This window comes from Gymnoscopelus microlampas (assembly GCF_963454915.1).
Source record: "Gymnoscopelus microlampas genome assembly, chromosome: 3".
NCBI classification, from domain to species: domain Eukaryota; kingdom Metazoa; phylum Chordata; class Actinopteri; order Myctophiformes; family Myctophidae; genus Gymnoscopelus; species Gymnoscopelus microlampas.
Window position 1 is genome coordinate 1,302,644 of NC_139940.1, and position 15,000 is coordinate 1,317,643.

Below are 15,000 nucleotides of genomic sequence, written 5' to 3' on the forward strand. Positions count from 1 at the left end.
AGCATTGCTGGGCTTGCGCGCATTTTAAGCAGGAATATAGGCTCGAAATCAAACCTACCCACTGTTTATGCAGCGTTTCACTTGATGTTGAATATCAACTAGTCAACTGGTGTCTAGTCTACCGTATTGACAGCAGAGGAAACGTTGAAATCAGCGTGCGCAGGGCAGGCACGGGGCATCACGGCCACTTGCGTTTTATTTTGTCCATTATTGTTACATTCAGTGCGTCACATATTGGTTCACAACGGGACGATGGGACCCTGCCCTGGTCGGCAACGCGGCAAGTAACTTGGCTAATTATAATAGTAATTCCTCCGCGCTGTAGATGGGCCTTTCTACCAATTAGTATTCATTTCTAACAAAAAAAACAAAAAAACAGGATCCCGGGAACCGGAGTCAGTTCCCGGGATTGTAAATAACCTCGGGATTCCCGGGATTCCTGTATCCCGGGAATCCCGGTGTTAAACCCTAGTAGTTACCTTGCCATGATGTAACTCCAAAGGTGGACAAGTAATCGAAAATAATTGCTCCATTGATTAGAAATTGATAATTCAAAATATGCTCTTCATTGACTTATATCGTATGGTAAAACAGCTCTCAAAGTCACTCTTTTAGCACGTAAACGAATGCAAACAAAGTTGATTCAGACAATATAGAACATCACCAAACCCAGTGCTGTTTGTTTTTTAAAATAAAAATGTCAACTTCTTGTTGATTTTGCCATTTTTATTAAGAACAAAACCTGGACTGGATCCTCGGATCCGGATCTTCAAATAGTAAAATCAACAGGAAGTTCAAATTTGTATTAAAAAAACAAACAGTACTGGGTTTGATGATGTTCTATATTGTCTGAATACATTTTGTTTGTGTTCATTTACGTGCTAAAAGAGTGACTTTGAGAGCTGTTTTACCGTACAATGTAGGTCAATGAGGAGCATATTTTGAATTATCAATTTCTAATCAATGGAGCAATTATTTTTTATTTCTCTTCCACCTTTGGAGTTACATCATGGCAAGGTAACTACACAACCCAAACCTCTACCAAAGTGGTCTTGCCCTTTAAGTACAGTACTTGAGTAAATAAGTTACTTTACGCCACTGCAATCTTATACAATATATAGCGGGGGGGGGGGGGTCCCTGCTTCATCTGTCTCTCAGCTAAGGGGGTCCTTGGCCTGGTAAAAAAACAACAGTGAAGGACCCCTGGTCTGGACTCACGTGAAGCGGTGACCTCACTGATGCGTATCTCCTGGCGGCTCCTCTTGCCCTGCATACGCAGACCGCTCCACAACACCTCCTGGACACGCTCCTCTGAGAACTCTGGAAGGACCTCCAGGTCGTCTGCTGGGACGTCGAACTGGGTCCAATGGTACGCCACCACGCCCTCACTGGACAGGAGGGACAACACGGGTCGATTTAGGTTTTAAACCCATTAAGACCTGGGACGCATCTGTGTCATTTTTAGGTTTGAGCTAAAAAGGCATTATTTTACACTTTGGGCTATTCAAAAATAGCAGATCTACAAGCTCATAGCGCGGCACCGAGTGCCGCGCTATGAGCTTGTAGATCTGCTATTTTTGAAAAATCGAGAAAACACGTGGAAATCTTTGAATATATATATATTTTTAAAGCGAACATTTTTAACTCAAATCTTTGCTTCTGGGGGGGTCCCTGGAACAAAATATTTTGATGGGGGTCCGCGGCCAAATACATATAATTTGGGGGGTGGCCTAGACATGAAAAAGATTGAGCACCACTGATATAGAAACATATGTTTTTCAGAATACTGTTGAGATTTAGGAGACATGTAGAATCGGCTTCTGATTCTACAAATGCCTTCTAATCTAAAAACTTTTTGAATGGGTTAAGTTGGTGCAATTATGGATTTTCACATCCTCCTATAATTTGAGTAACCTCTGTCCGTTTGTCTGTAGTGGTGTAGTGGTGAATGTAGTGGTGAAGCTACCCGGTTCTCCTCAGTGGCTGGAGCAATTGCTCTGATTTTGCACACAGCCATTGACCATTACCATCTCAACTTAACTGTGAAGCCGTTTTTCAATTTCATCAAATCTCAGCTTCTTATTAGCATTTATGTGTGAAAGAATGTCGCCTCCCGGGTTGCCAGATCATGTGCGCATATCCCCCCACGGATGCGTCGACCGGGTATGGTCTAGTAATTAATTAATTGATTGATTGATTTGAACAGGATATAACCCACGAATCATACATCGTCGTGGTGGAATGTCCAAACTGTTTTGTTTTTCTACACGTCAAAATGTCAGCGTTTGGTCAAAATGTGGCGTTTTGTGAGACTGTTTGATGATTGGTCCTTGGTCTGAAGGACAGCCAATGAGATGACAAAGCCTTTTGTCCCATCGCTGGGAGGAGGGCAAGCGTCATATCTCCCAGAACCAGTAGGTGGCGGTATGATGTTGCTACATAGTATTGCCACGGCTGCCAAAATCAATCAAGTAAATCTCAATGAATGTAGGATCTCACTCAACAACAGACAGGGTTCATGCATTAATGTCACTGTGACTGTCATTTACTTATGTCACCGTTTTGTTTTAGTTTTTCCTTTCAGAAAATGGAGATATGACTGATATTGAATAAATGAAAAGTATTAACAAGAACTTGTGATCTCTTCAGGAAACACACTACCCTTCCTCTTAGCCTGACTTACTTGTTGTCAAATAGTTGTATGAGCTCTTGTTTTATTGGATCTTGTTTATTCAATATACTTATTTGTTTTATCTCTTACTCATTTGATTTTGCTATTTTGTCTCATCTGTAAGAAAGTAGTTAGCAGATATATGTCACTTTTACCTTAGCACCAGGTATACTCTTAGTTGCTTGTTTTAGAAGAGAATGCACTTCAGACTTCTGGTGATTAGTAGTTTTGTTCCCTACCTATGTTGAATGCACTTATTGTAAGTCTCTTTGGATAAAAGTGTCTGCTAAATGACTGTAATGTAATGCAATGCAATGTAATGTAATGTAATGTAATGTAATGTGACTAAATCATAACTACATCGGATCCATTGGAACAGGTTCTTTATTTATTACATTTCCTGTAACAGTTGTTGTGGACGTAAGGCTTCGTCCTGACAGACAGAGACCATGTTGAAGCTGCATTGAAACCTTGTGAACATTCACAGGCATTTATTCAGGTCAGGGCAGGATGTTCACAGGCCGGCCAGCCGGAATGCCCCCCCCACTTTGACCTTCTGACCCCATAAAACAAGCTGCCCTGAGGCCACACACACACTCATTACACTGTTCTTCTCTTTACTGTCAAAACTGTTTGGTTTGGTTTTATCTCAACCCCCCCTGCCTCCCTGTCCTCTAACCCATTGGTTCTCAAAGTGGGGTTGTTGAGGGATTTCCAGGGGGTCCCCAGCTAAATGATGGATAGTTAGGAACCAAATGGACCCTTATGGGTCTGTAACTCTGAGAGTGTACACATGGAACCAAATGGAACCAAATGGACCCCTCAGGGTCCATTTGGTTCCATTTGTACACTCTCAGAGTTCAATTAACATTGATTTTACAATAAATTGGGTTCCCAAAGATAGAAATGCCATTAAATAGGGGTCCGTAGTCCTAATGCATGTCAAACTGGGGGTCCTTGAAATTAAAATGGTTGAGAATCACTGGTAGAACCATAAAAATCTTCTCTTATGGGGGTCCCTGGCATATATTTTCAAATGGGGGTCCGCGGGCTAGTAGGTGTCAAGTTGGGGGTCAATTTGGCAGTAGGTCTTGTATATCTACCTGAATGCAGTGACCACAGGTCTTGTATATCTACCTGAATGCAGTGACCACAGGTCTTGTATATCTACCTGAATGCAGTGACCACAGGTCTTGTATATCTACCTGAATGCAGTGACCACAGGTCTTGTATATCTACCTGAATGCAGTGACCACAGGTCTTGTATATCTACCTGAATGCAGTGATCACAGACTTGGTGTAGTATTTAGCCAGGAAAGGATCCTTCTTGTAGTTTTTCTCCAACTGGAATCAGAAGAGAAACAGAAATGATATGATTTATAATATATTATTATTATATTAAATGAGTCCAGTGTTAACCCATTCAATCCGGGAACACATCTGTGTTTAAAAGATATCAGATCTACAAGCTATGAGCTTGTAGATCTGATATTTTTGTTATATATTTTTGTGCAAATCTTTGAATATACATTTTCTAAAGCGATGTACTGTATGCATGTGGTTCTGACTTTGAGTTACAAATGTTCGATATGTTTGCTTTTATGAGAGAATCTCTTACGTTTCTCCCGCGTTTGTTAACAAAGAGTGGGGGGGATTTGGAAAGTCTGTGATAGTTCCGGATCAGACTGTAGCAATATGCCAATGTTTCTTAAAGACTGACCGGATGTGATGGGAATGTGGGGAATAAGTAGTGATACAAGTTATTTAGTAGTAAATCAGATATGGGTTTCTCTAAAGCTGAATGAAACCCTTGCTCAAGCCATTCTGTCGGGTTGAACAAATGGTAGTTTCATCTCACTGGATTTATTCGCGTAGTCATCTGTTGTGTGACATATTCTTCATAGTCTGTAAAATTGGCTTTTTGGCAGACCTTTTTTGAGGGTAGTGGGGTGTGCGCTCTTGGCCAACAATAATGTGTTCCTGTCTGTGTATCTTGTATGACAATAGCCCCTCCTTTATCTGCAGGCTTAATTACAATATCTTTGTCATTTGCCAAAGTGTCTAATGTTAACCTTTCTTCTTTGGACAAAGTGTATGAAATGCGACTTGGCTTCACATGCTCAGCAATCCTGCAAAAGGTATTTATAGAGGGATTAGTCACCAAGGGACAGAAAGTGCTCTTTGGTTTGTAAATGAGTGGTGGGTATGGTGGTGTTGGCAGAGTCTGTGTTTTTAGAGAAACAAAATGTCCCAATTTGATTTGCTTAAAGCATTTGAACAAATCCACCTTTAAACCAAAGATGTTCACATCACTGGCAGGTACAAAAGACAGTCCCTTAGAAAGAAGAGACAACTGAGTGTCTGTGAGTTCTTTGGATGATATATTAATTACCGTTTCCTAATTTAGTCGACTAAAAACTATGACGAAAAATGTTAGTCGACTTCCTCTTTTCACATTTTAGTCGACTAAATCAACTAAAACATTTCAGGTCATTAAAATATGAAAAAACTCTAAATTGATTTTTTTATCTAGGACTATAAAAGTACATCAAAATTAACACTTAATATCTCATATATTTACATATATTTCATATACAAAGATATTGACAGAATGTTATCAGTACAGAACAGCTGTAGGTGTTAGACAGAGAACAACTTGTGAATATTAAATTGTGTACTTTTACTGTAGGGAGCTGATATTCAAATAAACCCAGCAATATGCATACTGTAGCAAAGTTATGACTACCCGTATTTTCCGCACTATAAGGTGCATCTGAGTATAAGGCGCACCTTCAATTAATGTATTATTTTCATATATAGGGCGCATCGGATTATAAGGCGCATCCGCACTATAAGGCACTGACGGTGCGCCTTATAGTGCGGAAAATACGGTATATATTTATATACTCCCACTAGTACAAAGTAAAGAATATCTGCTGTTTTCGGCTAATGTTCCTCAGAATAGAGATGCTGGGGTTCAAGTGGTTAATGTAAAAACATATCTCCTATCACACAAAGATCTGGCAACATTCAAAAGCGTTATAAGGAGAGTGATGGTAAATATGATCATTTTTAACAGCCAATTATTCAATACAACACTGAACAAATATGTGCATTTCAATATGAGGTATGACGCTCTGGAATAATCTTGATAAAAATATTAAAGTTTGCAATAATATTAAACAGTTCAAGCACTGCTAAAAGCTAAACAATGGACAGTTGATTTTATATTGACTATAATTCTTTACTTTAAGTGATGTATTTTTTATCATTACTTTTATTATGATTGCTTTACATTTATGTTAACATTTTCAGGGTGTATAAACTCCATTTCTGTATGATAACATACTGTTAGTATATTGTTATATATATATATATATATATATACTTCTTTATTGAATCTGTACAGGAGTTGTCTAGCAAGTTTAAATATAGGGAGTTATCTTCTGAGGAGCCTGACAATGTCCACTCAGATGATTTCCAAATCAAAGAGGTATCTAGTGATATAGTAAAAAAAATACATTGCGAACATGAGTAACTCAAGGTCAAAGGATATCCATAGTCTATACTCTGAATTAATTAAGAAAAATCTGTACTGTTTGCTGGAGCCTATTACATATTTAGTTAATTTATCAATAAAAACAAATGTGTTTCCAGAGAGCTGGAAAACGGCAATAATTGCCCCGATTTTTAAGTCAGGAGACAAGGACATGGCAAGTAACTATAGGCCTATTGCTATTCTGCCTGTTGTCTCAAAGATTTTGGAGAAGGTTGTTGCTTCGCAACTAACAGAATATCTAGAGTCTAACCAACTACTGCATCCACAGCAGTTTGGATTTAGACCTAAATATTCCACAGAGACGGCTAATTGCTATTTGCTTGACAAGGTCAGGGGTCTATTGGTGCAGGGACATGTCGTGGGGACAGTGTTCTTGGACCTGAAAAAGGCCTTTGACACTGTCAACCACAGAGTCCTACTGTCTAAGCTGAAGCACTTCCAAATGTCTGCAGAAGCCTTACAGTGGTTTGAGTCATATCTGGAAGGGAGACAACAGTGTGTCAGGGTCAATGGGGAGAAATCACGATTGCTTCCTAACAGCATGGGAGTGCCCCAAGGATCGGTACTTGGACCACTGTTGTTTACAATGTACATTAACGACCTTCCAAAAACCTGTCCAGGTGTTAGCTGCCAGATGTACGCAGATGATACTGTCATCTATGTGTCTGCTAAAACAGCCAGCCTGGCAGCTGTGCACCTGACAAAGGAATTGCAGAACATTTCAAAGTGGCTTGAGTTGTCACAATTAACCTTAAATGTCAAAAAAACAGTCTCAATGTGCATCTCAATACGTAACAGGCCTGTTACAGATGCCTTTGAGGTACAAATCCAAAATGAAATTATTACTGAAACGAGTGAAATAAAATATTTGGGAATTATTTTGGATAAACATTTAAAATTTGACAGACAGGTAAAGCATATATGCAAGAAGGTTAAACCGAACTTAAACTGTTTTCGTCATATTAGAAGGGATTTATCATGTAAAACTGCACAGCTGTACATGCATGCTATGATTTTTTCACACCTGTCATACTGCATTACATCATGGTCACAATCTTCTCAAACTGTCTTGAAACCAATAACATCAATATACAAACAGGCTATAAAAGTCATGGATCAGAAACCGATGAGATGGCACCATTGTGGTATTTTAAGAAAACACAACCTTTTTACCTTTGAAAATTTTGTGGCTTTTTGTAATATCAAATGGTTTTTAAATGTTTACATAATCATGTTTCTGTTTTCTGGACTGGTTGATAGGCGTCAGAGCTCTGGTAGAGCAACCACACGTGCATCTACTCATGGTGATTGTATTGTACCTAAAAGCAAAAACACCTTCGGGCAGTCTGCCTTCTCAGTAAAGGGGCTAAACCTCTGGAACTCTTTGCCTACGGTTCTAAAACTAGAGTCGGATGGTAATGTGTTTAACAGAGAACTCAAATTATGGTTGAAATCAAATCAAATGTGCTCACACGTATAGTTGCTGATTGGTTATCTGAATGATTATGTCTTCTTTTGTTTGGTTGATGTTTTGGGTCTAAATATTGATTTTGATGATGTTAATTATTAGTGCATGTATGTATGTGTGCATGTGTATGTATGTATATATGTATATACATGTACAGATAGATATATATATTATTCCTTTTTGTACTTGATTGGGTTTTAGATTGGTATTACTGTATTTTAGAAAAGCTTCCTGTGGACAGGTGTTGAAAATTAGCACTCGTGCTATATACACTGTAAACAATGCATCTGGTTTTGTCCAATGTAACTGTGATGTCCATATCAAATAAATAAAACATAACATAACATATAACAAGGTAAGAGGGGCTTCTCTCTGCCTCTTCTTCAACACAAATGTGTTGATGATGTAGTTTTCTGTACCATGTTTTATTTGTTCAAGATAAATAAAGCCCCTCCCCCCTGCAGTAACTCAGAGGAGCCCCTAGGGGTCCTGGACCCCCTGTTGAAGAGGTAGAACATTCATTAACTGATAACGTGTTCCATCCAGAACGCTGTCAACAGACTGGAGAAGCTCAAGGTAACATCCGTGAGGAGAGAAGAATACCGCCCTTCTTTATACTCTTTAAGTAAAAGTATCAACACCACAATGTAGAAATACTCTGTCACAAGTAAAACCTGGATTCAAAATGTTACTTGAGTAGAAGTACAAAAATCTACTGAGCTTGTAGATCGGCTGTTTTTTCGACTAGCTCAAGTATAAAATATAGAGCTTGAGTTGTTAATGTATGTTTTGTATTAATAATAGAAATCTGCATAGTAACAAGTAACTAAAGCTGTCAAATAATTGCAGTGGAGTAAAAAGAGTTGAGAAGAGAAACTAAAGTAGGAGCTCGGGTGGTGTGCATTGGTTAAAAAAAATGCCTCTTTGCCCAAAAATAGCAGATATACAAGCTCTCAACGCCTCGCAGCGCGAGGCGTTGTGAGCTTGTAGATTTGCTATTTTTGGCTCAAGTTCTCCTCAGAAAAGGGGATGCTAGGGTTCAAGTGGTTCATGTAAAAAAATATATATATCACACAAAGATTTGGCGGACCCCCTGTAGTAGCTCTGAGGACCCCCTAGGGGTCCCGGACCCCCTGTTGAGGACCCCTGCTCTATGTCCTCACAGTGGGCGCTCCTCACTGACAGGTGAGTCAGTAGGATACGACAGATCAGTGACAACACATGTGTGTGAGGAGGAATTAACATAACGACTACAATGTGGACAAAAAGGGATTAAAAGCAACACAAAATACATATATATATACTGTATATCTGTCTCTGATATGTAGTAGATCAGACACGGGCAACTGGAGGCCCCCCACCTTCACTTAATGCAGCCCCCAGATTAATATCAGAATAGTGATATATTATTGATTTCAGCTGTTACAATTCAGAACATGTAAACATGACCCGATTTAATTATTTCAGTCTATATTAGTAGCTTAATGACTAGTATTAACATTCTATTTGTGTCCAATGTATTTGTATTTAAGTTCATAAAGTTAACAACATAAGTATAACTAAATGCAAATTAAATACAAATGTAACTTTTCAGGATTCCAATTCAAACATAGCAAAAAAAAATCTGGATTCCAATTCAAAAATAGCAGATCTACAAGCTCAAAACGTTGAGCTTGTAGATCAGCTATTTTTGCTAATTTTGGGTGACATAGAATGGCAAAAAAAGTTACAATACGGCAAGACCGTATATGTAATGTGTCCCTCTGGAGTGAGTGTGGAAATATAGCGTCCCTCTCCATCATCAAAGTTGCATCATCCCTGTAGTAGATGTATCGGAAAACGTGAGATACTCAAAGTTAAAGAACCTAAAAATGTCACTGAAGTAATATGAGTTACTTTACACTACGGCCCTCCAGGAGAACAATGAACATTAATATGTTTCATTTGTGAGGTCAGTCATAATGACAGAGAGACAGAGAGAGAGAGAGAGGGAGAGAGAGAGAGAGAGAGAGAGAGAGAGAGAGAGAGAGAGAGAGAGAGAGAGAGAGAGACACACAGAGAGAGAGACAGAGAGAAAAAAGAAAGAGAGAGAGATGAGGACTGTAGGATATGGGGGGGGGGGCTGAAACACTAGATTGACTGTCAACATAACGTATAAAGATGGTCCCAAAATGTCACATGTTCTGAAGCTATAACAGTCTGCCTTATGAAATGAAATGACATCCATTTCTCCTCTCAGCTCATCTGAGAGGGAGGGGGGGGCGAGGGGGGGGGGCAAAGAGATGGAAGAGCGTTAGGAATTATTTCTCTTCACAGAAGACAGGAGGTGCTATTAACGCTCACAACCAGTCTGTCAGGACGCCATTAATTCCTCTCTCTCTCTCTCCCTCTCTCTCAAAAGAAAGAACCCAGTTAAATGGAGGGATATTATCTACAAGCAGTTATTCCCTCAAACGTTTCCATATCAAAGAACCCTCTAAATTAATATGTGTTTGGCTTGACAGACACTTTGTACCGGGGACCGCCGTCCGCACAAGATCTGTTTGAAATCGCCTACAAAGCAAACATGCCATGTGAAACGTTGTGAGCTTGTAGATCGGCTCTTTTCACTAATTCTGCGTGACACTCTCGTTTGATTAAGCAGGGCATTCATCTATGAACACAGAAAGGCTCTAGTAACACTACACTACATCTCAGAGGCAAATATTGGACTCTTTACTCCACTGCAATTATTGCAGCTTTAGTTACTTTGTAGATTTCAATTATTATTACAAAACATACATTAACCCATTAAGACCTGGAACGCATCTGTGTCACTTTTTGATTTGAGCTAAAAAAGCATTATTTTACACTTTGGCTATTCAAAAATAGCAGATATACAAGCTCGTGCCACGCTACGATCTTGTAGATCTGCTATTTTTGAAAAATCGAGAAAATGTGTACAAATTAATATATTTATATTATTTTAAAGCGAACATTTTTAACCCAAATATTTGCTTCTGCGGGGGTCCCTGGAACAACATATTCTGAGATGGGGGTCCGCGGCCAAATACATATCATTTTGGGGGTCCTTGACATGAAAAGGTTTGAGCACCACTGATATAGAAACATACGATTTTAAACTAATCTGTAAAAAAAAAGTAAAACTAAAAAGAAAAGGTGTGAAATGGGTCATTCTGCATGAGAACCTTTCCTTTGGTTACTTGAAGGGTATTTTCATGCTTTTGTACTTTTACTCAAGTAAAACGTTGAATACAGACCTTTACATCCTAACAGAGTATTTGTACACTGTGGTATTGGTACTTTTCTGTAAGTAAATAAATAAATAAAAGCAGATAACACTGGGCTTAAAGAGCAGAGCTGTGTAGTATCAGTATAATCCCATGTGATGCCACAATACCTCCATTAACCTGACATAACAGGGAGGACGCTTTTATTCCCCTCACACTAAAGTGCCTCCAGCAATAATAGTGTGTGTGTGCGCGTGCGTGTGTGCGTGTGTGTGTGTGTGTGTGTGTGCGCGCAGTGAACCTGTTTAAAAAGCATTTCCACACGGTACCAAATAGCATCACTAATCTCTGGAGGAGATAAACTCCATCTAACAGTATGGAGGAGAGGAGAGGAGAGGAGAGAGAGGAGAGATAAACTCCATCTAGGACAGTGGTTCTCAAAGTGGGGTCCGGGGACCCCCAGGGGTCCTTGAGGGGGTTCCCAGCTATATGATGGACAGGAACCAAATGGACCCTTATGGGTCTGTAACTCTGAGTGTGTACAAATGGAACCAAATGGACCCTAACGGGTCCATTTGGTTCCATTTGTACACTCTCAGAGTTAAATTAACATTGATTTTACAATATGAATTGGGGTCCCAGAGGTATAAATGTCATTAAATGGGGGTCCATAGCCCAAATGCATGTCAAACTGGGGGTCCTCGAAATTAAAATGGTTGAGAATCACTGATCTAGGAGATATACTGTATATATAGAGCAGTATGGGTTAGTGTATATATATATATACATATATATATACACATACACACACGGCCAAATACAGGTCCTTGACATGGAAAAGTTGGAGCACCACTGATATAGCAACATACTGGATTTAGAAAACATTTATAGATATGTATTTGGCCACGGACCCCCATCTCAAAATGTGTTGTTCCAGGGACCCCTAGAAGCAAAGATTTGAGTTGCAAATGTTGGCTTTAAAAAATACAAAATATATCACCACATTTCAAAAATAGCAGATCTACAAGCTCATAGTGCGGCACTCGGGCTATGAGCTTGTAGATCTGCCATTTTTGAATAGCAGATCAACTGTAGTTATAGTTGAATAAAATCTTATGATATTTAGTCAACTAATACTAGACTAAAACAGACTGAAATATGACTCAAACTAAATGTCATTTTATTCAAAAGACTAAAATTACATCAACATTTGCTGTCAGAATTAAGACTTTTATACTGAAATGGATTTCAGGGTTTTTTTTTGTCCAGAAAACTTACGATCTCTTCCAGGTCGTCGGACAGGGTCTGGAACTCCTTGGTCCGGGGGTCCTCCAGCTTCTGGTTGTAGGGGGTCCCCTCCAGCTTCATGTGTCCGGAGAACACCAGCACGGCCGGGACCCTCTGCTCGCTGACCGTGCCCCCCGACGGCTCTTTGACTGACCGCAAAACACAAGAAATGAAACACATTACAGCCACTGGCCCTTTAAGACTGGGACATCATCTGTGTCATTTTAACATTTATCTGGCCGTTCAAAAATAGCAGATCTACAAGCTCGTAGCGCGACACAGAGTGCCGTGCTACGAGCTTGTAGATCAGCTATTTTTTTTTTTGTGCAACTCTTTGTGCAAAACTACCATATAAGGACTGATACCACCATATAAGGACTGATTTAAAGTGGACTCACAGGCAAACCACCATACAAGGAAGGCTGCTATCCCCAAGGTGACCACCAGGGCGACCAGGACGCCGATCACAACGCCCGTCTTCCCTCGCTTGGCCGGTCGCTTGACCATGAGGTCACCCCCACCCTGACGGTTCAGATGGTGAAGCTCATGCTGGGGGGGGAGAGAGAGAGAGAGAGAGAGAGAGAGCACTGAAATCATGATGACATTTAAGAAGACATACAAATATACACTACTATTAGTCTTTGAGCCAGACAAGATTTCATTATCGAAAGAGTGGGCAAAACCAAACCTATATTAAATTGTTCATAGGGTCAATACGAGTAAATAAATATATGATAACCTTTCCACAGGAGCAGCTTTTTCATGGTTATCACACATTTTGTTATTTTCCCCATACGTACATGACAGGTGAAAAAATGACAACATTTTAAAAAGAGTTATCATAATGAAAATTCCTGAGTTGATTACTTACATGAAGACAATGATTTATCCTATTACAAGTTTTCTGAAATGGTATATTTAAATATGCAAATTAGGCATTTAGTCCATGAGCCAGAGCCCCAAAATTGAGCCAGATATTGAATATTCCATCGTTAAAAACCTTTGACTCCAACATCTTAACAAAATGAAATAAGTATGTTGACTCTGGCTTTGTCCAATGTTCCAATGTTGATTCAGGAAAGGTATGCAAATTTGGGCATATTTTCCTAATGCATAATTTGCATATTTAAATATACGATTTCAGAAAACGATAAATCATTGTCTTCATGTAAGTAATCAACTCAGGAATTTTCATTATGATAACTCTTTCTTAAATGTTGTCATTATTTTCACCTGTCATGTACGTATGGGGAAAATAACAAAATGTGTGATAACCATGAAAAAGCTGCTCCTGTGGAGAGGTTATCATATATTTATTTACTCGTATTGACCCTATGAACAATTTAATATAGGTTTGGTTTTGCCCACTCTTTCGATAATCGTTGCTCAATTTTGGGGCTCTGGCTCATGGACTATATGCAGAACGTCATACAATCAGCTTACATGTCACTGCTATGAAAAACAAGAAATATGTACAATAGACAGTTTTAGGAGGAGATGGGGGGGGGGGGGGGGTAGTTAACAGGGGCCAGTTTGGAATGTCAGCCTCCTGAAGGTGATTCTTTAGGGCAGTTTTGAAAGTGAGTAGGGTTTTACACTAGATAGAGAGAATAGAACAGAAGATAGAGAGAGACATGTCAGTCAGCATCAATACATTACATACTGTACATCAAACACTGTTGTTGAGAATGAATGAATGAATAAGGATGATTATGATGACTTTGTGAACAACAGGACACAGTGAAACAACGTTGTGAACAACAGGACACAGTGAAACAACGTTGTGAACAACAGGACACAGTGAAACAACGTTGTGAACAACAGGACACAGTGAAACAACGTTGTGAACAACAGGACACAGTGAAACAACGTTGTGAACAACAGGACACAGTGAAACAACGTTGTGAACAACAGGACACAGTGAAACAACGTTGTGAACAACAGGACACAGTGAAACAACGTTGTGAACAACAGGACACAGTGAAACAACGTGTGAACAACAGGACACAGTGAAACAACGTGTGGGTGGTGTCCCGACCCACAGGTTGAGAACCACTGCAGTAGAGCACAGAGACAGGTCACAACAACCCTCCATACGTTACAGAGCAGGAGAACCTGTTGAGCAAGGCACAGATGCATGGGTGCAGCGCCCTGCGGGGGAGGGGCCACGCTAACAGCATGTTATTGTGTGTTCACACAGTAAGTACATTTACTTACTCAAGTACTGTACTCAAGTACAATTTGAGGTCTTTTTTTTACTTTACTCGAGTAATTCCACTTTCAACTTTAGTAACAAGTTACTTTGCAGATTTAGATTATCATTACAAAACATACAGTCATTAATAAAATATGACTCAGGTTATACATTGCCTATTCAAAAATAGCAGCTCTAAAAGCAGGGGGGTCCCTGCTTCATCCGTCTCTCAGCTAGGGGGTCCTTGGCCTGAAAAACATTGAAGACCCCTGGTCTACACCAAATCTCTTTGCTAAAGAACATTGATCAGTTTTTTCCGTGGGGTGAAATGTTCTCTCAGAACAGGTATTACATGGTTTGTATCAGGGGTTCTCAAACTTTTTCATGTCAAGGACCCCCAAATTGAAACTTATTAGCCCGCGGACCTCCATTTCAAAAGATAAGCCAGGGACCCCCATAAGAGAAGATCTTTTACGGCTCTAGCAGTGATTCTCAACCATTTTAATTTCAAGGACCCCCAGTTTGACATGCATTTAGGGCTACGGACCCCCATTTAATGGCATTTATATCTCTGGGACCCCAATTTATATT

At 39.6% G+C, this 15,000-nt stretch overlaps 1 protein-coding gene across 1 annotated transcript in view; it reads right to left on the reverse strand.

Moving 5' to 3' along the window:
* The window catches only part of st14 (ST14 transmembrane serine protease matriptase), a gene marked incomplete at its 3' end in the record, with an annotated part of 55,369 nt that overhangs the window by 16,517 nt on the left and 23,852 nt on the right, over nt 1-15,000 (reverse strand). The window contains exons 2-5 of the mRNA XM_084048653.1: nt 12,614-12,764; nt 12,207-12,364; nt 3,945-4,015; nt 1,219-1,388 (exon numbers count right to left, since the gene is read on the reverse strand). Of these exons, the coding sequence (XP_083904779.1) occupies nt 1,219-1,388; nt 3,945-4,015; nt 12,207-12,364; nt 12,614-12,764 (550 nt within the window). The remainder of the gene's footprint in view (nt 1-1,218; nt 1,389-3,944; nt 4,016-12,206; nt 12,365-12,613; nt 12,765-15,000) is intronic.